The 27,794-nt window shown below is 38.0% G+C and overlaps 1 protein-coding gene across 2 annotated transcripts; it reads left to right on the top strand.

The window, feature by feature from the left end:
- The first annotated feature begins 1,181 nt into the window (after positions 1-1,181).
- epg5 (ectopic P-granules autophagy protein 5 homolog (C. elegans)) lies at positions 1,182-27,794 on the top strand. 2 transcript variants are annotated; one of them, XM_026931605.3, is made up of 45 exons: positions 1,182-1,333; positions 1,680-1,789; positions 1,926-2,807; positions 3,650-3,893; positions 3,989-4,119; positions 5,731-5,838; positions 5,983-6,056; positions 6,351-6,462; positions 7,269-7,383; positions 7,602-7,752; positions 7,876-8,037; positions 8,517-8,674; positions 8,910-9,064; positions 9,993-10,133; positions 10,535-10,696; positions 11,182-11,304; positions 11,500-11,765; positions 11,894-12,034; positions 12,355-12,499; positions 12,632-12,829; positions 12,915-13,025; positions 13,208-13,330; positions 13,722-13,888; positions 13,999-14,232; positions 14,508-14,631; positions 15,274-15,421; positions 15,762-15,933; positions 16,495-16,657; positions 16,764-16,906; positions 17,101-17,257; positions 17,760-17,954; positions 18,199-18,412; positions 18,551-18,681; positions 19,719-19,926; positions 20,705-20,780; positions 20,886-20,989; positions 21,106-21,281; positions 21,516-21,701; positions 22,816-23,025; positions 23,120-23,264; positions 23,435-23,677; positions 23,826-24,045; positions 24,264-24,479; positions 24,937-25,051; positions 25,330-27,794. In XM_026931605.3, exons 2-45 carry the CDS (start codon positions 1,733-1,735, stop codon positions 25,510-25,512), a joined length of 7,689 nt encoding a protein of 2,562 aa, XP_026787406.3. In that variant the 5' UTR covers positions 1,182-1,333; positions 1,680-1,732; the 3' UTR covers positions 25,513-27,794. The 2 variants fall into 2 exon arrangements, with proteins under 2 accessions (XP_026787406.3, XP_053084796.1); XM_053228821.1 differs by having other exon boundaries at positions 1,202-1,338.

Raw genomic sequence — 27,794 nt, 5'->3', positions numbered from 1 at the left:
CTTAATGAATAATACACAAATTGTATAGTATAATATACAATAAAATCAGTTTACCTTTTACATATTTGAATTACAGTAAACTAATATGTATAATATCATATTTAACAAAATATCTCTCCCATCAACGATATTTGTTCTGGTTAGATTAAGATGGCTTGTCTACTCCTTGTTCCTCATTTAATTGTGCATGTGTGTGCATATATGTGTGAGGTCTCGGGAATGTCGTAACTCAGTGGTTAAGAAGATTGAGACCAGAACCTACGACTAGAGGAAAGCGATACAGTGTGATAGTGTGAATATAACCACAGTCCTGAAACCTCACACACCAGCTCCACTGCTCAGTCCTGCCAAGGCTGGACTCCCAAGCCAGTTTTATTTTTTTTTCACTGCTTTAAGGGTTTCCAAGAAACTGATCTTGTATGTTTGGAGCATGACTGGCAGAAAGTAAAATGTGTCAGTGCAATGGTCAGAATAAAGGTTCTGATCAGTTTCAGACTGGAAATCTGTTTAAATACATTGCTGGAGGCTGTTTTCTGGCCAGTAAAAATATCCTAATTGCTGATTTTACACAATATAGAGCAGCAAGATTTTCAGGACCCTTTTTCTGGTCAGTGTCATATTGTGACACTCTGTCTGGAAATGCACAGATGCTCCATAATGACCAGATCACTCCAGGATTCCCTAGAAAAAAGAGAAATAGCATTATATTAAAACATTACCCCTATTTATAATAGATATTTATTTCCTATGAATTTAAAGCCACTTCATGAAACTTCTTTCTGTGATTAAAATTCCTTGTTAAAAGCTCACTGGAATGACTGAACAAAAACTGAAAGCTCACTGAAGCAGTTTTGCTGCTTCATGCTGGGAAAGGAAAGCTAATATTAATCACGTGACACGAAAATATTCTTACTATAAAATGCAAGAGCCAATTACGTTCTAATATGCAAATTAGACCACGCCTACTTAGATTATTGCTTGACGGTTTACTAGCGGAAGGGGCGGGGCGCTTGTATTCTTGAGAGCGTTTTTCTGTTATGCCTATTCATAACTTCTGCATTTCATTATAAGTATAAGGCGCTTGGGCGCATTTTTCTAACGTTTAGTGACTTTTTTTGGAGGAAAACTAAAAAAAAAAAAATGAAAAAAAAAAGAAAAGCGTTTTATAAATGTCCCTGCTCGGGCGCCGTCGGAGGGTGGAGCGTCACGTGACCCTCTGGCTTGCGACAGAGTTCCCGGAACAAACCAGACCAAAACAAACATACCAAGCGGAAGGTCCTATGGAGCTCGTTAGTAGTCCACTATTTTGTTTAAGTGTTGACATTTGTGTCAGGTATGGTGAGTGTCCTAATTTTGATTTACCTTTTTTTTTAATATCAGTGTTTTTTTTCAGCGCGATCTAAAGCATTATAACTTTAACTAAGTGAGCACTAATGTTACAGTAAATAATTAACTTATTTTTCGATAAGCAGAATAAATACTGCAAACAAGTGACTGTCCATCTGTTTGTTTATGGATGATCATAAAAACATCAGACTTCAGGTGTTTGTCAGGTGTCCCATGCATTAGTCATCAGTTTAGTTCGAAAGAAAATGTTGTATCGTTATGTAGATATTATACACAGGAGAACTGCTCTTCATGAGCTATGTTGTTGATGAAGGTCCTTCATTACTTCACAGGGATGTGTGTAGATGTAAAATAACTAAACTGAACTGAGGAGATCTATGTAAATATGGCTGAAGCAGTGAGACCAAAGAAATCAAAGGCAAAATCTTCTGTCAAATCACAGGTAAGAAAACACCTCTGAGTTCATTGCCTGTTTTTTCTTTTAGATAAAATGTATCTTATCCTAATTTGTTATTGTAAATGACTTGTGAAAGGCATCAGGCTCTAAAATTAACTGAAAAATTCCTCTAATACCATAGGATAAAAAGCAGTCTCAGAGCCTAAGGAAAGCTGCCGGACCTGTGGTACTAAACCCTCCTGCCCCTGAAGTCACGGCTGAATTTACAGACATTCCTCTCAGTCTTCCCCCTGAGCCGCCCGCTTCTGCTCAAGAACCTCCGAACACACAGCCCTCGGCAGACCAAAATGAAAAAGAGGAGAAGGATCAAAACAAAGATCTTTTGTTCGATAGATCTGATGCTGCAGAGATACCGTCTAGCACTGAGGACACAGCATCCAAACTCTTATCACAAGACCCTACGATTGAAGTGGGCCAGTTGAGCCGGTGTGATCCAAAAATCCTTAGCACTAATATCCAGCCGATTGAAGTGTCTTCACTTTACCCATCACTCCCTGTTTTGGCTGTGGAACCCCAATTCCTGGTTGACGTGTCCTCTGTTACCACTGATCTACCACAGACGTCGCTTATGCCTTTAGTGGTTGAAACTGCAAACACAAACACAGTCGAGCAAATCAGTCCAGCTCCAGCCATTCTTCCTCTGGCTGAACAGGAGTCTTCACCTCCCAGCCTAGTTCCAGTGGAGCTAGCCAAAGTAGAGAGACCCCAGGAAAGGCTGTATCCAGAGCTACCTCGAGCATGTCAGGTGGTCCAGGCGTTCACCAGCGAGCAGCTCAGGATGTGGGAGCCGGGGTCCTGGCTGGAGAATGTAGAGCTTCATGCTTTAGAGTTCCAGGCCCTGGTTCATCAAGAGGGCCATGAGCTGCACGAGCTGTTGCTGAATTACTGGAGATGCCGGAAGCAGTTGGTGCAGGCACAGACTGAGTTGCAGGCGACCATTTCGGACTGCAAGAGTGCACAGAACCGACTGTGGAGCTTTAAGGATGAACAGCTCACGCTGCAGGTTTTAATATGTGTTCTTTATTTTCTTGTTAGGGTTATGATTGATGTGATGGAATACCGTGGTTAAAAAAAATTCAAATGGTTTTAAAGAACAAACCCAGTGGCTAACAGTGATTCTTTCAGCAAGTCGGTTTAAAAAATATTTTAACCACTAGAGTCAGTGATCTACCACATTTAACAATGTAAAATTGTAGACACTGTGACTTAACGCAAAAATTATTTATCATTTCCTATAGAGCAAATGTACAAATAATGTATTGTAACTAGCAAGGTTTCTGTTTTGAGCTTAGTTTAGTCTGACTCTTCAGAAAGTAGATTTCTAAAGCTTACTTTGTGTGATCAGGAATGTATTAGCTAATTATATTAATATAAAACTAACATTTGGGTCTAATAATTTGCATACCCTTAGGACAAAATGAAGTAGAACATGAAATGTAATTTTTAGTAACAAGACATTCAGTGTGTTTGGTTTCACAGGTGTAACTTAATTATTGAAAGTAATAAATATGTCAAATAGCGTGTGTTAGGAGATCAACAGTGTAAATGACCAGTTTGAAAGTTGGTATCTCCCTTTCTGAAAGGGATATAAGTATTCTCTAATCACGGGTATGCCCACTGTTTGCCTTTATAATTGCACACTCCATTTTCATGCTTGGAATTCTATTTTCTGTAGATAAATTGTAAATGTATAGTCACAGTTTTCTTGTTTCATACAGAAACCAAGGGGGATACAAACTTTTGCACCTAGATCTTTACAAACTTTTGAAATTAATTTCAGGTTGTTTATTGTATGCATTCTGTAGTGTATATGGTGCTTGTAACAAAGGTCCTTTCACCCCGCAGGGTGTGTGCGCTGACCAGGCCAAGGTGTGCGGCTACCATCGCTTCCAGCAGGTGGTCCTGAACGAGGCGGTGGTGGCTGAACTGAAGCATCTGTTCAAGACCAAGGCTGAGCTGCTCCACCAGACCATAGCCCTGCACTCCTACACCTCTGTCCTGTCTTGGCTGCAGGTGGAGTCTTATCTCTACAACCTGCTCAGCACCAACCCCATCACCAGGAGTGTGGCTGTGCACAAGACTGGCCCAGGCAAGGCACTACTGACATGTATGGTGTATTGATTTCAGAATTGGCTAAACAAAGTAGTGTTTGTGATACTGAAATATACCACTTGGCTTTTCTAGATGGCCCGAAGTCACAGCCATCTTCTCTAAAGCCATTAAAGGAGAGCATCAGTGTGCTGTTCAGCTTTACTCGTCGGGTTCTAGACGACTCTCAGTTCCAGGAAGACATTCATCTGTGGTTGCAGAGATTGGTAAACATGTTACAGGAGTATTTATATAGTTTTATACATTTACCATTGGTATTTTATTGCATATTTATTTATTAACCAGTTTTATTTTTTTGACATCTGAATGTCATTGTTATTTCTGAGATTTTTATCTAGGAAAAATTCAATATCATGACTAAATGATGGATCAATGCACAATTTCCACACACAGATAAACAATATGCCATATACAGTATATGTTACAAAAAAGATAAAAAATATGTCAGTGGCGGAAATAATCCTGTATATGGACACCACTGCCATGATCAACTATGGCCTTACATTTTTAGTCTGTCTTCTCAGGAAATGGTGGTGTAGTGGTGATGTTCTGAATGGTCTTGGGGTTAAGTGGCTTTGGTGGGTTGTGCAGAACTGCTGTAACAGACACTTATTCAGGTTGTTGAGAGTGTTGTAACAGTGTTAAGGTGTTTGATTGAGTATCCAATCTAATGTAGATGTTCTGGCTGCTTGAGGATTGATACTGAGGCATGTGGCATTTCAGGTTCATTCCAAAACTCCATTTACTGGATCATTAGATTTGTTCCTTTGTTACCAAACTGCCATTGGGTCCTATGTTGATTCTTTGTAAATGTATGCTTAATCCTTAAATAAAATAAGCAAATGATTATCTGCTTAATTACTGATAGCATGGCATCATAACTGTAAGGGCATCATATGGAGTTTTATGGTGCACTAGTGTAAATTCTCAAAACTATACTTGGTTTCTTTTTGGTTTACTTTGGTTTATTTTACTAACACTAAATTAGTCTTGTAAGAAATGTTGGGCCTCATTCTCTTCACTCTTTTTACCAGCGGCCAAAAAATGGAAATTTCTGCCTGTTTTGGTGGTGCCCATGTTCAGCATTGAATTTATTTGTGATGTCAGGGCTTTAAGAATTAGCAGTTGTTCTTAAGTATTTCTTTTTTTAACCCAACCTACTAGGTTTAAATGTTATAATTTTATTGTGGCAGTTGTATACAGTGTTTTACTGTCAAAAAGCTTTAGCTGTGCTGTCCATTTTATCTCTGTATCAGTGTTATTGTGGAGAGGTGTTAACTGTTTGCCCAGCAGGGGGCTCACACCCCTCCCATTTCCCATCACCCTGCTCACCAGCAGCTAAACACCAAGTCACGATACTCTACACACAGAAACCCAACAGTGTCCTGACTAATCTTATAACAGACTTATAAAATAATTCCTTTGTTTATACTGATTGATAATGTCTTATAAGTCACGGGTGGAATGGAACGCAAGTGTACGTGTTAACATAGGTGCTTCTTAGAAATATTTGGTGACAAAATATACCAGCCTGACTATTAGAAACAAAACTAGCCCATGATTGTAGCTGTTAGATGACAGATAACCAAATGAGAGCGTCCTTTTATTATTTGTTTTTTACTGTCATGATTATTAGTTTGAATAAATGTTTTACAAATACAGTGATAAAACCACTCATGCATCATTCATATTAGGTCTGATCAGTTGCTTTATGCTCATAAGTGGTCTCTAATAATACATGAACAGTTTTGGAGTAGTAGAGGAGTATAGTTCTCCCCAGTCACACTTCATCACCTCTATGTGTCACCTGTGCGTAGGTATCTGTTCTTCATCGAGTGGGCTCAGCAGGAGACCATCTGTACATCCTTAACCATCTGCTATGCTGTCCTGCAGGAATCAGGAAATGGGCCGTGCCTTTTCTACAGGTAGGAAGTAGTTTTGAACATATAAATACAAATAACAGCTGTTCAGTTGTACCTTTAATAATAGCAAAAATATAGGAAAAGAAAACCTTGCAAAAATGTAATTGTTTTATCAGTTTCTGTAATTTTACATGTTTCTGTCTTTAGATTAAAGTGCTGGATAATCCATCTGGAGTTTATCACTTCATGCAGGCACTGGCTATTCTAATGTCTCCAGTAAAGTAAGGGTTTCAGCCTTTATAGAACAAAGCTCAACCTTTCACAGTTTACCTCAACAAGCAATCAGTGTGTTCAGTTTACCTCAACAAGCAGTGTGTTCATTACGTATATCCCAGCTCAGGCTTACTTACTCAAACAATATCAACTATAATTATTTCACATTGTTTATTTAGCATATTAATTTAGATAAAATGTTTGTTCTGATTAAGATTCAAAGTTATTATTTATAGGTTGTTGCTCCTAGGTCTTTTTTTTTTCTTTTCTAACGTACACACCCATATTTTTGTGACATTCAGAAACCGGGCTGATTTGATGTGCCATATGAAGCCCAGTGATGTAAAAAGTAACAACAGCTACTCAGGACCTCCAACTAGTATCTGGACCCTTGTAGATGAAGGTGGAGAAGAGGTCAGTAGCTGCTTTAGGCTAATGCTACTTAATAGTGTCTCTTTTACCGTTTTTTCTTTATTTTTATTATTATTATTATTTTTTTGAGTGGTGGTTAATGTAAAATGCAACCATTTTGTCCAGGAACACTCTACTGAGTGTGCAGCAGAGTTTATTTTTTTTCTGAGCCACGTTCCTGCCTGAAACTAAACCACGTTGCTGCCTGACATGTAACATCTGCAGCACAAGATAATCACAAGGACTTCTTCCTGTTTTCATTTACGCAACACTGGCAGCAATGCAGAGATTGATAAAAGATTAAGAATTTCAGTTTCTATTGCTCAGGAGCCATGAGGGTACTCGTGGCATAATCTTCTACTGTATGTTTCAGCTATAAACATTATAGAATTCATGACCTCTATTTGTTCATCTGTGAAGTATTATCTGGTGTCCAAAATCATTTCACTTATCCTTTTCCCTTCTTTGAAAAGGTTTTCTGTTCAAATTAGGCTTCCTTATTATATGTTTATAAGTGGAAGTAGAATTTCACAAGATGCCAACTTTTTTATTTATTTATTTATTTATTTTTATAGCAATATAAACAATTTAGGACTTTCTGATTTCCTTCCTATAAGACCAAGGTTTTGTGTGTGTATAGGAGTCGACCTTGTTCTCATTTGACATTAATTTCAGACATTATGGTAAAAAGGTCTAGAAAATAAACATTACAAATGAAAATGTGGAAAAGAAAAAGTAACATATGAGCAGAAAAGGGGATATTGCATACAAATACTCAAATACTCACACAGATTTTTATCTGCTTTCAGGATGAAGACCCAGAGACAAGCTGGCTGCTGCTATCAGAAGATGACCTTATCGCTCTTCTCTCTCAATTTCCATTTGATGAACTTTTTAAACACTTACTGGGGATGTCCTCAAAAGGTCAGTCGTTGACACCAACCTGCAGTTATATAATAATCATTTAATATGTTGGATTTTAAGTAATTTCACAAATTCTAGCTGCATTTGCTTAAATAATAAAATAAACGAGCCCGGATCAGCATAGATGACACTAACAATCCTATGATTAATTTATACCAAGCTCTTAATGTGCTTCATCAAATGTACATAAATAAATTATTCATTTATGCGTTCTTCAGGCAATTACCAACCCCAAGCCACCACAAGTCAGAAAATGATGAAGATATTTGCTTTTGCCTCTTCGCTTGTTGAGCTGCTAGCTGTTGGTCTGCAGACCTACAACCGAGCATGTTACAGACAGTTTGTGAAGAGGATTGGTCACATTATCAGGTTAGCTGATAATTTATTGGTTATTCAATCCTTTGTTATTTTGATTTCCCTGATATATTCAACTCAACAGTTCATACAGTCAGAGGTGACTTTGCATTTCCTGTCCTGTCTTGTGTTGGTCAGGATGACTCTGTGCTATGTGAGCGATCACTGGGCGCAGTATATCAGTTTAACCGGAGTGAGCAGGACCACCATGCAGGAACAGTCATTCTCCATGGAGAAACTGCAGGTGGAGTTTGACCATCTCTTTCTACGTGCAGTCTTACATGTCCTTAAGGCTAAAAGGTGAGATTGCTTTACGCACTCAAATGATCTCTGTTTTGTGTTAAATAAACAAAATTATACTGTTTGAAAATGAATAGAAATGTAGGCATTATGATTCCGGTATACTGGTACTGGAAAAGTTATCAAGCTAGCCTAACAAACTACTTGAAACAATACTTGAACTATAAATTGTTTTATAGTGTAATGCAATAATATTATGTGGTGTGAGAGTTTTAACTTTATACACGCGCAGTGTAACCAGTGTAGCCTGGATTCTCAGCGAAAACAATATAATCCTTACAGTAAAAAGTGCTTTAGGTGGTTGAACAGTACAGACAGTTACTTGATTTCTCAAGGATTGTAGAGCAATGACCATTTTTAGGAATCTTATCCAACAAGTTCATTCTGCTTTGGAGCATCTGTATCTGTCAGAACGCTCTGGCTTCTTCCATTCACACACTAATCATCCTGTGTCTCTTTCACCACCCTGTATACCTCAGACTTGGCATCTGGCTCTTCATGTCAGAGATGCCGTATGGAACTCTGTCCAGTGCAATGCTATGGAAGATCTTCTACATCATGCAGTGTGCTGAGATGGACAGCTTGGATAAGCTGGAGTGCAGTCTGAGCGTGGAGAGCTGCATCCAGAGCCTCCAAGGTGACAGTGCTTTACTAACAAAAAACTAGGAGCACAATTAATTTAGAATTAGATTACAATATAGCCAACCAATCAGTGTCTAATTGCAGTAAACTACTGGGACAGAGTATGAATTGGATTAGTGTTTATATCTCATAGAAAATAATGATTAAACAAGTTCAACTTAAGAATAATAAATGCAGTTTGGTTTGTTGTGGGTGTGTGTGCATTCATGTCTGTGTGTTTATCTGTTCAGAACCAGGTCACCAGGAAAAGTTTGAGGCCTGGCTGTCAGAGATAAATAGTTCAGATGGAATTTGCTTGCTCACAGCGTTTGCTCACATGGCTCAACCCAAACGCACTGACGCAGACCCCGGGTTTGTCAGGACCATTGTGCTGGAGATATACAAGGTGATTTCATTCCCACACTCACAAACTACATTGTGGGGGCTTTTACAGTACAATTTAGTGCAAAGGTTTGCACTTCCTTTGTTTTCTGAATGAAAAAGAAGTAAATATTAAGCTATATTTTACAGTTTATCAACAAAACAAAATTCTATGCTCATTTATATTTTTAAAACCTGTTATAAGAGGTTCATCAGTTGCATTTAAATCAGCAGGTGTCTTTATTAGCAAGCACAGAAGTTTGCAGTCTTGTTGACATGCTCTAGTTTATTTATTTGAATGCAGCGCATTGAAATGTATAAGAACTTAAAACCATCGACACGTGGTTAAGTCTTATTTAAGGCATGAAAAGCTGAAGCTCAAAAGTAGTTTGCTAGTGAAGTTGTGAGTGGTAAGTGGGATCAGGAAAACCATCACAAGACCTAAAAGAGAAAATAATGAACTTTCACAGAACGGAAGAATGGATACAGTTACTGACGATTGGCGGCAGTGCTGTTTCAGTGCTTAAGGCTCTACTCTACTGATCAGAAGGTTGTGAGTTCAAGCCCGGGCACAAACAAGTAGGCTTTTGAGCAAGGTCCTTAAGCCTCTCTGCTCCACAGGCACTGTATCATGACTGATCATGCACTCTGACCCCAGCTGGAATATGCAAAGATATATGCTTTCACTCTGCTGTACTTGTATATGTGACAGTAAGGATGGATCAAAGAGTGGAAGAAAAATAACTAAAACTTTGCACTTGACTATATTCAAAATAAAGTTTTTGTCCTTTACCATTTTCTTATTCACTTGGGCATCTTTTCATTGTACTAGAGCTTTGACTTTCACCTTTGAAGGTTTAGTGCAGTCAGCTGTACAATCTTGACTCACTGTTGTTGCAAAAATCCCAAGAAAATTCATTCAGTTATTCTCTTTATTCTTTATTCTTACTCAGGTGTCTTATGTCAGTGTGGCCACACGGGAGATCTTCTCAAAAGTGGGGAGAGAGTTACTAGCTGCTATAGCCACAGCTCACCCAGATGTCATTTCCATTCTGCTCGAGAGGCTGAAGGAGACAATTGACAAAGTCGGCATGGTGTGTTACTTCAAATAACTCGACTCCTTCAGTTTATTTTAAATAATAACACGTGCTGTTAATAATCATAAATACCTGATATTCATTTTATTAGTCCTATGTCTTATGCGTTTTTTTATGCTTTCAGGAAATAATATGCTGTTTTTTCTCATAGTGAGGAATCACGCAATCCTGTTTGAGAATTTAAATTTGACAAAATGTTATTTGTTCCAAAACTGATTAAAATAATGTTGCTGATAGACTCTAGCCTTAACCTGTATCAAATGTACAAATCAACCAGAGAATGTGACAGAAAATTGTATGGTTTATGGTTTGCATAGAAGTTAGTTAGGTTTTTTTGTGTTAATTAGAAAATAGCTAGTATTTCTAATATTCGTCCAACGCTCATATTATGTCTGCAGGTGTCCTTATACCTGTTTAAGGAGCTTCCTCTGCACTTGTGGAGCCCTAGTGAAGATGAGGTCGGAGTCATTCGGGGTTGGCTGCTGGATTACAGCCTCTCTGCAGTGGAGAATAAACTGGCCTGCATTATCCTGGAGGGTCTTAACTGGGGATTCCAGGCTGTGAGTGAGCACCTAATCTGCTTTTCCCAGCATTTCATGTGCTGTGTAGTGTAAACAGGGTTTATATGTCTGTGTTATTTTGAAAGGATAGGATTTCTGGACAAATACAGAAGGATGTCAGTAACGATTATAACCAATTTGCCTGGGTTAAGAGATCTTCTTTTGGAGAAGATTTTAAAGCTTGAAGTTTCTATTTGATGCACACACGGTTGTTCATTTCCATACACAATATGTACATCTCATATCTTCAGAATAAACTGTTCTTGGTTATATAGCTTCGACCTTTGTTGTTATTTGTGCTTGTTGTAGGACTGGTTTCTGTGCAGGCTGGGCTTGAAAATTAGTAGATAACAGTCCCATAACTTGGAGCACAGGCTATTCCTGTGCTTGAAAAACAATATCTTATCTAAAGCCTCCTGTGTAGCATCAAGATGAAAAATAGAATTTTGTCTATATCTATGTATTTGTATGTATTTTGTCTTTAGAGTGGTTGCCTTGCCCTGCCTGCTGCATTACACAGTGAAGTGGCACTGCTGGTGGTAGAGGCTTATCAGAAGTACCTCACAGACAAACCGTATGCTGGCATCATCTCAGAAGGCCTCAAGCAGGTACTCATGCAGATTTCCAAGAAGCCAAAGTGTGCTCGTGTAACATGCTTATTGGATGCCACTGTGTTAAATGCTAGTATTATCTTATCTGATACAATTTTTTGTATCTAGAGAAACTATTTGTTCTAGGATAAGGATAATAAGCATGGTGTCATTAACGCCTCTGCTTATTTTACTCTCTCGCTTTTTCCTTAGATGTCTTATCTAGCCAATATCATGCGTCTGGGCCAGACTCCAGAGACGTCCTTTAACCAGTGGGCATGGGACTTGGCACTGCGGCTTAAGCTCCACACCAGTGAAAGGAATCCCCAGGGTGCATGGTGTCCACTGCCTTCCTCCGATGTGCCTAATGTACTGGAGGTCACAGACTCCCCCACCATGCACCCGGTGCTTAAAGCCGTCAAAGCAGGCATCCCCATTGGCTGTTTCCTAGCACTGGATATGAGCACCATTGGGCACAGGTTTAGAAATCAGCTAAAAAATCCATGATATGATGTCACTCTCTATTTGAGATTTGTTTGTTGGTAGAGTTTTGTGTGTACATGTTAAATCATCTTGTTGGTTTCAATTACTGTTTTTCTTGCTGCAGTTTAGAGAAGTTTTGCAGTGAAGGCATACCCTTGCTGAAGACCTTGGTTCAGTCTCGCCACCTCAAAGCTGCGATCCATGTGCTGGAAAACATTCTACCCATGGCCTATCACTGCCCCTTCTACCTCCTCAAGAATGAACAGTTAGGAAGCATTCATGTTATTGTATTAGAAATGTTCCACACTTCTGATTCTTTTGTGATTTTTGACAATAAGCCAAATGTAACTAAGAATTGGCAGATGGTACAGAGAGCCAGTAGTGTGGTTTTGCCTTAAACAGATGTTGCATTTATAATGGGATGGCATTAATATTACCGTAAATGTTCTGATGGTCCTAAAGGGGGCACTACAACCTGGATTCCTCAACTGTGACCTTAAATAATAATGAGATTAGTAATTACACAAAAGACAGATATAACTCTATTTAGACTTTATTTCTAATGCTATATTTTCTATCTTAAAGGTTCCTGAACTGTATCCAGCTGTTTTTGCAGCTTGACAGTGGGACACCCCAGGGCATGACCCAACAGGTCACACTCAAGGTGGCCCAGCATCTTATTGGTGCCTACAGTTGTGAGAACATCAAGCTTCTTAATAGCGTGATCCAGGTAGGTTTAAATATTGTTGGTAGTCCATTTTTCAGTAAGGTCTATGAGTATATGGGTAACATGTGGTTAAAAGTCTATGGGAAGAAATAAAAACATGTACTGTATAAGTCCTCTCTTTTTATTGTGTTTCAGGCTCACATTCTGGAGAGCTCCAAGGTTGGCAGAGTCGGAGCAGTTGCCGTTCTGGAATTCTGGCTGCAGGTGTTGACCAAGCAGAACCTCTGGCACAGAGACAAAACCGTTCTGTACCTCCTGGACCATCTGTGCCGTGCTGCTTTCCTCCACCAGCAGGAGGAATGTCTCCATAAATTGCTTTACCAGCAGCATAAGGTAACTCGTGCCACTCCAATTTGCGTATAACGAAAGGGAAAATATAAGACAGTTTTACAAAAAATGTTGTTTTGTCTCCCTGCAGAACGCGCTAGGTTACCACGGCGATAAAGGTCTGTTGTCATCTCTAATGGGTTGGATTGTGGCAGGAAACATCACTCCTTCATTTATCGAAGGCAATGCTCTGACTGGTGAGGTATGTGTATTGTGCTTTTATTGATTAAAACACTTTCTTTCTCATAGCAAATTTACAATAGAAAAGAAAAACAGAAAATAAAGCACACTTTAAAAAAGTTAATCTTCTAATGATATCTTGTTAGACAATGTTATAATTTAAAACTCATAATCCATACTCCCATACATGTTGTCTGTCTGTAGGTGTGGTTTGCTTGGCTAGTTTTAAACATGGAGTCCATCTTTGAGGAAGACTCTCAGCTACGACGCTGTGTGGAGCATGAGCTTGTATCCAACCCTGCTATCACCCCGGACCAGGCGCTCAAGGTTCGTTTTACACCTTCTCCTTCCTCTGCTCTCCAGATTTAATTTTGAAAAACTTTTGGCAAAACAGGAGACAAGTTTTATTAAGAGGAACTAATTATAAGAAATATTGTAAAACATCAAATACATCTTGCATTAAAATTCATTCCTTTAACTCTTGAAAATTTTCTATCACAGTGGCTAGCAGTTTTTTTTTCTTTATTGTGCCAGCTTATTATTCAGTTATTTATTTTAAAGTATATTCTTTACTAACTACTAACTACTAAGTTCCAGTCAAGTTCTTTAGCCAGGTGCTTTTTAGATTTTGAAAGTGTAGCATTAAATGTTTGTTCTCACATACCTCCACATTGGATTTAATATTTTGATTGTTTGGTGCATTATTGTGCTTCATTAGAAGGCTCAGCTGCGCCTGAAGCTGCATGTGGTGCCTTGCCTGCAGCGACTCATGGTCTATCGGTGGGCTCACCAGGCCCTGGCTACATCAGCAGATCACCCGCTTCTACCCCTCATCTGGCAGAAATTCCTACATCTCTACCTTCGCCAGCCTGGCCCAGAGTTCGGGTAGGTTTCTGCTGCTCCAACTGTTACAACATCACCTCTATAGCTGGATACAGTATTAAAAGGCATGAAGTCAATGAGATGGACATCTTTTCTATGTGATTTATTTTTAGACTGGAAGCTAAAGGTTGTATTGGGAAGCGCTATTTCCACAGTGCTGCACACATCACTCTGCTAAAGGAGCTCAAACAGCGGCTGGTGGAGGTGTGTGACTTTCACCATGCAGCTGGTAAGGCCCTGAAAGTACTGAGTCCATCCAGTGACACCCACAGTGAGGGAGAGGCTACGCCAGGAACCAATATAACTCAGTCCATGACCTCTCCTGAGCTGCATGTCGAACTGGTTAGGTATGTCCACTTGCTGGTAACACTGCTAAAATGATATCATAAGTAAAGTGAAAAGTTTTAAAAATGTAATGCTTCTATTCACGAAATACAGTTTCCTTAAAGACATTACGTAATTAGTTCTATAATATATGTGTGTAACATATAATATTTCTTTTTATTAATTAGATTTTCTTAGTGCATTTACTGGTAGGATTATTGTATGTATTATTAGATGTCATAATACAGAAAAACCCTGAAATGTGTTTCTTTTTTTTTTTTTTTTTTTTTTGTGCAAGGCTTTTCAGTGCCTTTGCGCTATGGATGGATGATGAAAGCATACAGAAACAGGAACTGTACTTGCCCTCATTGCCAAAACAGTACGATGCCCATCGGCTAGCCACAATTATGCAAGGCCAGCAGGTAAGGATCCTATCAGAGGGTTTTCCTCTTTGCTCAGTAATACATTACTGATATAATCATCATTTAGAATGGTTTTTAAAGATGTATTGCACCTAAGAATGTTAATACGATTAATTATATGTGAAATGTTGGATGATAATACTGTGATTATAGTGTTTTTTTTAAACATGTTTTTGTGATTATTTGTATAGGAGTATTCTAAGTAGCGTTACTTTGATCATACTCATTCAACAGAAAATATATTACGCCACTAGAAAGACTTGTTTGTTTTAGATTTCTTGTCATTATTATTATTATTATTATTATTATCATTATTATTATTATTTAAATTTTTCCCATATTTGTTTGGCTGCACATTACACACTAGGGTATCATTACCCAGTTCTCTGAAACAAGTGGAGATAGCCACTTATGTGGAGGATGTCCATACCTGCTCTCTGTAGAAGTGCCTCTGTAGAACCTTCCTTTGATTTGCAGTTAAATAAAGTAAAACAACTAAGTGATAGGATCAAAATTTAAAGGTTAGCCACTGAGGTCCTTCAGATATGGATATGTGCTTCTGTTTTCGAAATTTAGTTCAGGTATGGATGATGCAGATGAAGTGAAATGTAGCCTTAACTCATGTTTTTTAATATGACGTAGGAGCCATGGATGGAGTATGTGGACATTGAGCGGGTTCAGCATGAGTTGAACGAAGTTCTTAACCTGTGGGTGAAAGTCAGAAGTGAGCCTTCATTCTCCCAGAGGAGCAGCAGCTCCATCTTCACTGACTTCATCAATCCTCAGGCTGGTTTGTTCACGTTATTGGTTTTATAAGCTTACAGTGCATATTAAAATGCAGGAAGCTGAATATTTTAACCATGATGAGCAGAGTGTACTATTTTTCATCACAAATGTTAATATATTTACTCTGTTTGTCATTGGCAAACTTCCTGGTCTATAAATTAGTAAACAGGTGTGTTGGAATGATCCACGTGTTTGTAGGAGTAGTGTTTCTTCCACACTACTATAGTCACAAGATTAGATTTTTATGCTTTATTAAAGATGAGAATAGAATAACGTGACTGTCTTTCACATTACTTCTTCTGAATGTTACTTTCTCAAAATTCTCCACTGTTTTTTCCTTACAGCACGAGAGCGTATCCTCACTAACCTGAAGAAACATGATGCCCCCCAGTGTGCGCTATTATTAGTTCCTATGAAGGCCCCAGTACCTGATATCTCTACTGGCAGCCTGTCTGATGTACACACATCTACTTCTCTCATCCAGGAAGACCTCACTATGCTACAGCACCAAGCCAAGTAAGATATATCATAGCTTTAAGACTATAAAGGAAGATTCCCATTTAATGTATCTTGTGACCTATTTTAGGTCACACCTTTGAAATTTCACCAATCATTTAAAAATATTATATAAAATAAACTTCACATGCAACTTTACACGATTTAACATTTTCACTTAAACAATCTGCAAAAACAATAATTCACCCATGATAAAATATAAAAAAATTGTACTCTTTTTATATAAAAAAATTGTACTCTTCTTGAAAACTGTTTTACATATTTTCATCTGAAACATATGGACATATGTTTCAGATCAAAATATTACTCGTTGCATATGTTGTTTATTTTATATGCTCACTATACTCACCTTAGCTCATTTTTATGAAAGATAACCAAAATTCCATCTTTCTGTGAATATGGAATTTCAAAATACACCTAAATACCTCATCTTTTCAAAATACAGTTATTTATCTGCATTTAATTGCAAAAAATTGTAGAATTCAAAATCATAGAGGTATGAAATGCCTAGTCTTTAGTGGATGTAACTAAAAAGTCTAATTGAAGCTATATGTTACTCAGGTTAGCAGCAGTGCGTGAGACACAGCAGGTGGCGCTGGACAATGAGCTTCTAGAGATTTTGCCTCAACTCTATACCAACCGTGAGGAGCAGCTCTTCATGCAGCTGGAGTGCAGTGGTAAAGGAGGGCAGCCATGCCAGGGCCCTGCACATATAACTGTTAAGGTGTGTTATAGATACATCATCATATATTCACTTCTGACCAGATTTCACGCTATTGGATTTATCTTCTGATTTCCTGATATAATCTGCTGTCTTTGACATTATCTAGTACGCAGGCATGCACAAAGTGGAACCAGTGCAGAATCAGATCCAATCCCTGAAGAGTGACATTAAGCAGCTTCAGACAGACGCAGTAAAGCCTCTTCCCCAGAGCCTAGCCGAGGCCGCCGTGCATACTGAGAACTTGATAACGTCAGTACCCCGCTCACCCACACAGCAGTTTTCAGCCATTTTTGTTACAGGATCTTATGTTTTTTATAGTAGTATTTTTTGGTTTCTAGTATTAAGTGACATATTAAGTTTTGATGAATTGCAGCATTTTTGTACATTGCTTGTCATTAATAAACCTTCCCATCATCCTCTTCTCCGTATTTTTCCTTCTTTAGGACCCTAGTTAATGCGTACAAGTTACACCCAACACCCGCCATGCAGAAAGTAGGCATTGCGGCCTTCTATCAGATTGTGTCTTTAATTTGTGAGGACACCCAGAGACACCCGCCCACACGCCAGTTTTTCACTTCCTGTGTGGAGATCCTGGGGCAGGTAGAGTCATTTATTGTAGCAGATTTTCTGTTTACTTGGATCATGTTTTCTCCCTCTTTTTTTTGAGGTTTTGTTGTATTTGTAGGGAAACATGTAGTTTTGGTTATGCATGGCAGTAGTAACCTTACAGAAAAGCCACATGAAATTCACATGTGAATTTCACACATGGTTTTGAAACAACTCACATGTAGACTTTTCACATGTAGGACCTGCATTTTTATTTTACTGCATGTGATTTTTCTCACATGATTTATTTATTTTTACATGTTAATTTTTCACATGTAGTGCTTGCGGGTTTTTTTTCCACGTGATCACGTTATTCACGTAATGGTGAAATGCACCTTTATATTTTCCATGTAATCACATATTACTCACACAGTCACATGTGAAATGTGTATGATTTTTTTTAATAAGAGTATCCTTTTACAGATTAATCTAAATATACTAAGTTAGCTATGTAGTAAGTACTGATTATTAAATAGCCTGATTTTCCTGGTCCCAGGTCTTCATTAGGGATGCTCAAGCAGAGTGTAAGCGCATGCTGAAGACCATCTTGCAGAACAGACGTCTGTGTAACCTGCTGTCTCCATACTTCACTCCCAATGCCTCACCTTCTGAACTGGTGGCTCTGTATGAAGAAGTGGTGACGGCTCTGCACGCTGACAGTGGAGACGTCATCTTCATGCTCCTCACAAAGGTGCATCTTTTACTAACATTCCTTTGCCGTACCTCTGCCATTCTCCAGTTTCATAAACTATTCTGATATTTTAAGAAAAAAACAATATGAAGGCTCTTAGGACCCTTTCTGTGCTTTGGGGCACCAAGAAATTCTAAGAGGAGCTTAGGGAGTTACTCGTAAGCATTTAAATAAAAACACATTGCCTAAAAGCCTAATTAAGTACTTCATATAAGTTTTATATTCTCCTTTGTGTCTCCTCCAGTTTGACCTGGTACAGTGGCTCTCTGCCAGTCAGCCACCATTCACTGATCGCAGTCGTCTGATAGAACTCATCCATTTGGCGCTCACAGCTTGTGGCCTGGAGCCTGAGGCTGAAGTCCTCATGCCCTTTAACCTTTTCTGTAAGCACTGGACCCAGCTGCTGGTCTACCAGTTTCCTGACCACTACAGCGACTTCCTCAGACTCTTCACACAGAGTGAGTAATGTGTACTCGGTACAGACTTGGTACATCTCTAGATGGGATGTAAATAAAGTGTAATATTGTTACATGACAATAATTTATTTACATGTATTTTCATTTACAATCTGAAACATGGACAATCCTGTATGACAGGTAGCTCAGAGCAGCTTCTCAGCGCAGATTGCTGGAGGGCTTCCCTGAGAGTGCTTGGTTGCTCTGCGAATCGCAAAAATAAAGTGTCCAAAACATCCTCCACGCATTCGGTCTGTCTTTCCCCTCAACAGGTAATATACTGCATTCACATTTATTAAATACACACAGTTGTAACCTCTGTTTCATCAAAGAAAACTATACTATGATTACTATACAACAATTACTATATTATTTTCCTATGACTGCACAAAAGTGTGAGTCAGAGCATGTCCTTTTAAAACCCAGCTAGGCCTGTGATGTGTGGTAATCATACAGCTCAATATCATGGTTATCAGACAAGCAGAAAAAGCTCCTGGCACCAGACTCTAAAACTAAAACTAATAATAATAATAAGTAAGGAAGTTCAGCGGGCTCAGTTATCTTGTAACCATGTAACCATTAGATGGTACTTACTGATAAGTCAACTCAAAAAATTACTCATAGATTGCTAGCTAGTTATAAGGATGGATGATTTTAGCTCTAGCTAGCTTCAATGTGAGGCATTTGCTGATGTTAGCGAGCTAGCTTTTGTTTAGGGATTATAATATACGGCATGCTGGACGGCTCAGTTTGTAGGATACTGATGATCCAGAATAAGTTTAGATATGTTATTTGCCCAGTATGAACACTACTAAGTTTTCTTTTTCACTCCTCATAACATAGCTTTGCAAACATTAACAGTTTAGCTTACAAGATATCATTAGCACGAGGCATATTATTAGCAATAAGATATGAAAGAGCGGACAAAGTTTAAAATGACATTTTGTAATTAACATCTATATTTGAAGCATGTAGTAAGCATAAGTAAGTTAGTTAACTACGTAACAGTAGGTAGCAATATTTAAGCAGTACTAAACTAAACTAGGTAAGTGTAAATAAATGGCTCTTGGATCAGTTTTTTGTGTCTGAACCTGTAGCTCTCTGCAGAATCAGTTGTGGGTTGGACATGTAGTGACTAAGCGAATGCAAACTGCTAAGTATTATGTGCATTATGTGACAGTATTATGATAACATTTTTGTGATGTCATTATCAATAAGAGTATACATAAGTAACAGTTTATCATTATTTTTGTATTTCCTTGTCATGGTATGTTGTCCCATAATCCCAGTGATGTCCTTTTCCTTCCAGGTCAATGAAACAATCGAATGGCTCTCAAACTACTTTCTCAAGCTCCGTCTGTCTAAAGGAGACATTCGCAGCTTCGGCCTTCTCTCCAAATGGAGGCCATACATTGAGGAAGTCAGGATGTTCTGGGAGTATCTGATCAGTTACCTCATTGATCTGGAGCTGAATAACTGCAGCAAGGAGCCTGTGGGGAGTGGAAGACTGGTCAAAGGTACAAGAATGACATTAATAAATGTGCCAGTTAGAGTTTGACATGCGTTCAGGGCTGCTTTTGTGATTATTTTGAGTAATATTAATAGTCTAATAAAAGTCTTTTCACTGGACAGTATGGATCAGTACAGTAACAAATCTGTTTCCACATTTTGTTCTCCTAAGGCAATAACAATTTTATCATGAAATGTAATAATTCAGGTTATTTTTATTTATTTACTTACAGTAACATTAACTCAGATTTGTTTTTATTTATTCACTTACAATAATATTAATTCAGATTATTTTTTATGTATTTACAAAAACAACAGCACTGTAAACCCCATTTAGTGCACTTAGATTGCATCAACAGAGAATGTGCAACTCCTTATTATTTTATTGTTTTTTTTTTTTTTTTTAAACTCAAATATCAAAAATTAAACTCAAGTATTGACACACTTTGCCTTGTTTGGGTCACTGTTTGGGTCATACACACACACACACACACACACACACACACACACACACATACATACATACATATATGGTCATATATATATATTTAAAGAAAATCAGTTTCTGAATTTTGAGTAGTTTTTCCTACTCATCCTCATAACTCATCCCCACTCTACAACATCCAAAGGACTCCTCCTACTTACAGTTATGTCATGAAATGAACACAAGTATTAAAAATCAAGAAATACTTTCAGGCAAAGATCTGATAACCCATGTTATGTGGTTGGGTAATGTAGGTAATATGTTATTTTAATGTGTATTCTGTAATATATTTCTTATTGCAGCACTTGAGGAACTCTATAAAAAGATGACTAAACTCTTTAGCCCCTGGATGTTGGTTCTGGACACAGATGATGCGAGGTATGCTCCACTCCTGCTTACTCATAGTGTTGCATAAGTGTTCACAGCCGAAAAATACAATGACTGTATTTGATGCTTTTTTTGTTGTTGTTTTTTTAAACATAGCAACCCTCGCTGTTCTCCCTGGCTTGAATCAGATACCACAGTAGCTGTCAGTCTGGTCAGCCTATACACAAATCTAACTGCAACCTTGCATGATAAATTCAAAGGTAAGGATGTCAAGATCAATCTAATGGTGTACCAAGTGTATCAAAAATCTATCTAATTTTTTAAAAATTCACATACAGAGTAGCACTACCAATAACTTGCTTTATTATTTGATCAGATCGCCTGTTGCCAGGACAAAAAAGTGCCCTGTGGCTTCATCTCATGCACTACTGCGAGAGCTGCACCTCTCCAAAAATGCCAGAATATCTTCTGTATAATTATCACACCGAGTACAGCCAGTTGCCCTGGAAAGATCTTTATCCAGACCAGACCCTCATGAACCAGTTCTTCAATGTAAGAGGCCTCCACACACTGCGCGCACACACACACACACACACACACACACACACACACACACACACAGACACGTCAGAGCATACAGGGTTTGAAAGTATCATAGACTTTGGCACAACTGTCTACTTAAAGACATACCTGATCTACTACTTAAATATATACACGATTTACATAATGTTTGACTTTAATCTTTTAAACTAATGTTTGTTCTAAGCCTCATTTTGTCTCCTCCAGGTGGAAAGAGGAAGCCCGAAGAGCTGTTTCCTGTTCATGGGCGAAGTTCTTTGTAATGTCAACTGGATCAGCGTGTTAAGTGATGCCCTGAGCCCACAGCCTAGTGCCAATGCCCACATGATGGTGGTCTATCTTCTTTACCTGATGGTATTCTTAGCCAAAGAGGATCATCTTATTAGCAAACCTGTGAGTTTTCACATTCATGTAATAGTTTTCAGTCACATTATGAAAAATCATCCCCTTAAATATACATATAGATAATAAATATAGACAATCTGTTCATTTTTAGTTTGAATGCATTATTGCAAAGTTAAAATAATACAAAAGGTCAATTTTATATATATATATATATATATATATATAATATATATATATATATATATATATATTTGCTTTTGGAAAAAAGGCATAAACATAACTTACACTGGCAATGTGTTCCTAATATTTTTCATATGCCTGGTTTTGTAAACTGTTAAGTCATTTATTTAATAGCTTCTAAACATATTCTGAAAATATCACTTAAACTATATTGATGCATGCTTGTTTCTCAGTGTGGTCTGTCCAATACAGTATCTACTCTGTGACAAAACTTGCATCCAGATGAACCAATTTTCAGGTTTCCTTTCTTGCAAACCTATATTTTCCATTACACAGACACACAACAATTTGATTATAGCTGATAAACTATAATCATATTGTAGCATATGAGAATAAAGCTTATACCAGCTGCATTACAATGGCTGATTTACTCAGCCTGCAGAAAATTTTAAGGCGTCCACAGCATCTGTCATTCAGATTGCCTAAAGTGTTTAAAAAAATGATGTGGATTTAAACACTTTCCATGTGAATTGGCCTGGTGTCTGATTCAACATGCACAGTTGTTTTTTTTTCTTTCTTTTCCCCTGTCATGAAAAAAAGATCTTTAAAAAAAATCTTTCCAGCATTATTTAAAACATAGTTATGGCTGTGGAACAAGGCGCTGGTAATTATGTCAAGCATATCAGAGTTGTTTATTAATTAATTAATTACTCGAGAATTATATGCAGAAAATCCATTACAGAAGTATTATTTAGGAAAATGCATACTTTGAGTTGCTTTCCATTCTGTCAGTTAATGATCCTTGGCCGGCACTTCTACCCATAACCTTTTCACATTCTAGCTTTTCTACTCTGGAAAAGCAAAACTTTTTCATCAAAAATTCTCTTAGAATTGTGTTAGCTTTGATATTTCCAGCTGACAGAAATATGGGACACTATGCTCTATTTCAGTTCTTTTTGTTGTTTTTTTATATTCTCCACAGGATTCCCCTCTTTTAAGTCTCCTTGGCCAGTCAACGTCTCTGCCCTGGCACCTAGTAGACATCTCCTCGTACCAAAATGTCACAGGCTATGTGAGCACACACTACCAAGCTTCCCTTGTTCTCAGCCAAGAGACATCTTCACAATTAGTAGTCAAACTTCTCAAGATGGCTGCTGGATTTGGATCCAACTTAGATGGATTGCATCACAAGGTGAGCATTATTTAAATACAAATTATATAAACTCTTAAGCTGTTTTTCCCATTTGTTTTTGTGATCTGGTTGCACTATTCACTTTTTCTGTTAGGACATGACTTTAAAGTGCCAAGAGTTCCTCCATCTGATGGTGCAGTTCCTGACTTCTCTGGATCAGAATGGTAACATCAGTCTGGCCTCACTAGAAACAGAGATGGAGAGGCTTTTGGAGTGCATTGTTCTTTTCAATCCACCTGGTAAGAAGATATGGCTTTCCTTTGATTTAACAGGGGTCCAGGGGTATCAGGTGTCATTGTCCAGTATTAATTTGCATTTACTTTAATGAGAATTTCATAATATTTGGTATATTGAATGGATTGATTCTTGAAACCCCCCTTACAGCATCGTTATTATTTTATTCCATCAGAAACAGACCTTCAGCAGAGGCACATGGCCACCTGCAGTCTGTTTGCTGAGCTGTTGACTCTACTGAATGGTGCAAGTGTGTCAACAGCAGAGCAGCTTGGCACTAAGCTTCATTCCTGGGTAGAGAAAAGGGCTCGAAGTCCCCTGGTGTTGCCTCTACTCACTGCTGCCTGCAGATGCCTGGCCTCTGTACGCCATATGACTCGCACCACTGAGGCCTGCATATTGTCCTACTTCACTGATGGTAATTTTCTCCCAACATTGAGAGATATTGTCTCTTTAACACTTAAACCTTTTAGGTGTTGAGATTGAATAACTTTAGTTTTAGTTATAAAATATTTATGCAGAGTAGCTTGTGTCATATTTTCTCTAATTTGTTGGATCTCTCTCAGGTGGCTGTGTGGATCAGTACTCTGGCTGGGGGCCTATTCTGGTTTCTCTCCAGGTTCCTGAACTCACTGCGGAGGACTTTATCCAGGAGAGTCTGGCCCTCGGCAGCTACCTCACACTCTACGTCTACATCCTTCAAAAACTCAACATGGAGCAGACTCTGCTCAATGAGAAGAAGACTTTGATGCTGCTTAACTCCTGGAACAACCAAGTTTTTCCTAAGTAACTTTATGTTAATCTTTGTTTGCCATAGACAAGTGCAAGTTTTTAAGCCTTTGTTAGTTACCATTGCCTATATGCATTTTTACCATTGTATGCACATGTAGTATGCATCTGTGATTGTGATGTAAACAATTAAAAAATTCTCGTTAGTTACCATATAGTGCACAGTACATAAAGAAATATGTGATGAGGGTATAATTGTATATACATTATTACAGTGGTCCAGCGGATGAAGCCAAGGTGTTTCTGTGGTGGCACAAAGCCTTGCACCTGCTACAGGTTCAGGTGGATCAGGGGGACCCATGTGGACTAGACACGCTGGTGCTCCCTATGATATCCTTTCAGAACCACCTGGCACAGCTGGGAGAGGAGCGGCTCAACTCGGGCATCCTGGGAGCCATCGGCCTCGGACGCAAGTCACCGCTCTCCAACAGGCAAGACGTTTTCTACTGTCATAGCAACATTACTCCACACTAGTGGAAAAAAAAAAGATTTTAATACAGGTGATGTTTTTAAGGAGCTGGTTTTGTAAACAATACCGCCTTCCATGCTTCTTTTATAGGGCTTGTATAGGGCTCTGGAAAACCTGGAAAGTCTTATAAAAAATAAACCTGACCAGATAATTAATAAACCAGATAATTGTCCTTGAAAAATAAAAATCATGGAAAATATCATGAGTCTGATAGAGAAAGATACTCAAATTTAGTGCTTTATGTAATGTTTGTGGGGTTTGAGAGTGAAATGAACTGAACAATAACAAAATTATAGCAGTTTGATGTATCTGTAAACACCTCATAGCAAAATTAGGTTTGAGTAAATCTGGGGGTCAGTTTCTAGAGCAAATATACAGAAATGCTTTATATGGTTTGACTGGTTTCATGTCCATTACAGATTTCGGGTTGTTGCTCGTAGCATGTCAGCGTTCCTCCTGGTGCAGGTGCCTTCAGAAAGCCAGTTACGCATCCATGCAGGAACAGAGCTGCACCTCTCCTCGAAGGCCCAACAGGTAAGAGCTTCAGGTTAGGGTGGTGGATAGACAAAGGTACAATAAGTACATTTTAATGTATATTTTATATAATATTCTGGTTCTTAGTAGTTGTTTGCTTCTTTCAGTTTACAATTTTATTTAACTTTATACATTGTGATATTTAAGACTTGTGTTTACAGTATCTTACACCAAAGTGAAGAGAACACACTCAGAGCAACCCTCTAGTTATACTGATTAACATTTGCTAGTGAAATTTGAGAAGTTCACATTTTCAGGGAAGATTTTTGAATCCTCAGGCTGTAACATTGCTGGAAACCATGTTGACCAATAAGCAGTATTCGGAGCTGCAGCAGACCTTGAGCCAAGCCTGTCAGTTCATTAAGTACCCGGGTCACTGCCTGCGTGACAGCAACCGCCTTTTATCCCTGCTTATCAACTCGCTGTACCCAGATCTCCATTACCTGGACATCATGCGTTAGCAAGGCCTGAATCACAGACTTATCAACCAAGAAGCTACACTGGTTGTGTTACAATGCCCTGGAAAATGAGCACAACAGACTGAAATTAAGATCATTTGTGCTTTTATGGGGTTCTTGCCTGAAAACATTGTCTGGAACAAAGATTTGGACATTATATGGAACGGAGTGCCAAAGAGAAGCTTTGAAAGTCATGAATTCAGGCCTATAAGGTAATCTGGATGTGTGTAATGGTGTTTCATTCCCTTTTTTCGCCTGCCTTTCTTTGATGTTGTACTTGTACGTGTCTCGTTTTGCATTATACATTCAGTGTCATCATTCAGTCTTTTTTCATTTAAATCAGCCAACATCAAAATCATTTTCAAGCCTTATCTGAATGTTCCTTATAATGGAGCGATAATGTCCAGACATATTCTACAAGACCTTAAATGCTTTACTACACACCATCAGTATTCAGTATAGCCATTTTCCTGTAGTCAGATGGACAAGTTGGCCAAAGTTGAGAAAGTAAAGTATGTATGATTTTCTGTCAATCAGAGCCATGAGTTACATTTGATAGTAGGGTGTAATACGAATGGAATCATGGAAATTGGGTCTTCATGTTTGAATCACTGTCTAATGCCAAGATTTTGGCCCAAATGAATGCCAGACCTGGCCTGGCAGCCGTAGTGGCAATTCCAAAACTGGAAATATGACTTACTAGTAACAGATTTCAAAATGTGCTACAAATGTGCAACTCTAGTGTGAGATATATGTACAGTTGTTGATCTTAATCTAACATTTTCTAGGTTTATATGCTCAGATTTATTAGATATTTTGGTGAGGATTTCAGTGGTTAAATATAAGCATGAAGGACATATTAGATCACATACATAAATGAAGTGAAACAAGTTATCTTTTCAGATTTAATTTTGCTCTTATTACGAATGTTTCATAAAACCTTACAGTTTGTTTAAGTGAATACTACACTATTTCTCAAGTTGTGTAGCATACAGTATTTAACATTCAGGTCTGTAATGTGAACATGCTAGAGAGAAGACTGAGGATATGAGGAGGCCTAAAATAACTTATCCTCTATTCCTTTTCTTGAACATACTTATTTTTGCCACATGATTAATTTATTTCGCACTTTAAAGACAGTCTGATTTGGGAATCATTGCATGTTTGCTGAATGCAGTCAGAAGTTCATTCAGATGTCATGGAGGCCTTTAGGATTTTTAGTAGTCTGTTTTAATACCGTTTCTGTTTAGTTTTTAGAGACTTAGATATATTTTATTTAAAACATTCATAATTGGAATTCCAAGATGGTTTATATTTATGCTGACGCACCTTTCTGTTTGATGTGTTGTACTTACTTGAGGCAAAACAAAAAAAATGAAATTTCAGTATGGTGAGACTGTGAAATTGAAGTGATAAAAAAAGTCCTATATGTTTGTCAGTTCACACAAAACCCAGGATACTGCAGAGCCCTTGAGAGGTCATGAAAAGTATGCCCAATTTATTGATCACAAGACCTACTGTCAAGGTCCCATTTTTCCTTGAGCTTTCAATTTGACATTGTGCCCATGTTTGGTATTATTTGTGCTCTCGTCTGAAGAAAAGGTGCCCACAGTTTAATGGATAAACTGATCTAGCAAGTTACAGTTTAAAGTTCAAGTAGGTAGAGTTCTACTTAAAGTCTCAAGTGTACTTTGGGATAGAGATGTGTTCTAGAGACATTGGGAGTAATAGAATTATAATAAGAACACAGTGTTTTTCACAGGTCTGTTGTAAACCTGCTCGAGGGCCAGGAGTGCTGCAGGAACAATTCAAAGGCCCTGAAGTGTATATATAACCCATGTGTGGGGAATATATATATCTATATATATATTATTTATGTATTACACATATTGGACATCTATATGTATATCTTAAAATGTACACTATTACATACAGCATATTGTATTTATGTTTTATATATGTTGGCATGCAGTAAACATATTTGGAATTTTAGTACCAAGACATGATACACATATTGCACAATATTTTGGGTTTAAAGAATCTATTCCACTTCTATAATAGGGGCTTAATGATCTGTGTTAGCTTACTAAAATAATCTTTTTGTCACCTCTCCGGGGCTCTATAGGACACTCAGATGAAACTGGATACACACTGTCACTGTATGTGTCTTCTTTGCATTTTGCCATGATTTTTGAAGTCATGTGAACAAGTTGTAAATTGCTAATGTAAAAGTGAATAGCCTTAGACCATGTCTCTCAATGTCTATAATAAAAACATAACAAACA

The sequence above is a fragment of the Pangasianodon hypophthalmus genome, chromosome 24 (assembly GCF_027358585.1).
Source record: "Pangasianodon hypophthalmus isolate fPanHyp1 chromosome 24, fPanHyp1.pri, whole genome shotgun sequence".
In the NCBI taxonomy this organism is placed as follows: Eukaryota; Metazoa; Chordata; class Actinopteri; order Siluriformes; family Pangasiidae; genus Pangasianodon; species Pangasianodon hypophthalmus.
The sequence above is the reverse complement of the archived record's forward strand: the minus strand, read 5'-3'. Positions and strand labels throughout refer to the sequence as shown.

Bases quoted from the DNA above. Each gene is read 5' to 3' on its own strand.
- epg5 (XM_026931605.3), top strand. From the start codon at position 1,733: ATGGCTGAAGCAGTGAGACCAAAGAAATCAAAGGCAAAATCTTCTGTC. The intron at 10,697-11,181 runs GTGAGTGAGCAC...TTTTGTCTTTAG, and splicing joins TTAACTGGGGATTCCAGGCT to AGTGGTTGCCTTGCCCTGCC. The intron at 19,927-20,704 runs GTACAAGAATGA...TTCTTATTGCAG, and splicing joins GAGTGGAAGACTGGTCAAAG to CACTTGAGGAACTCTATAAA.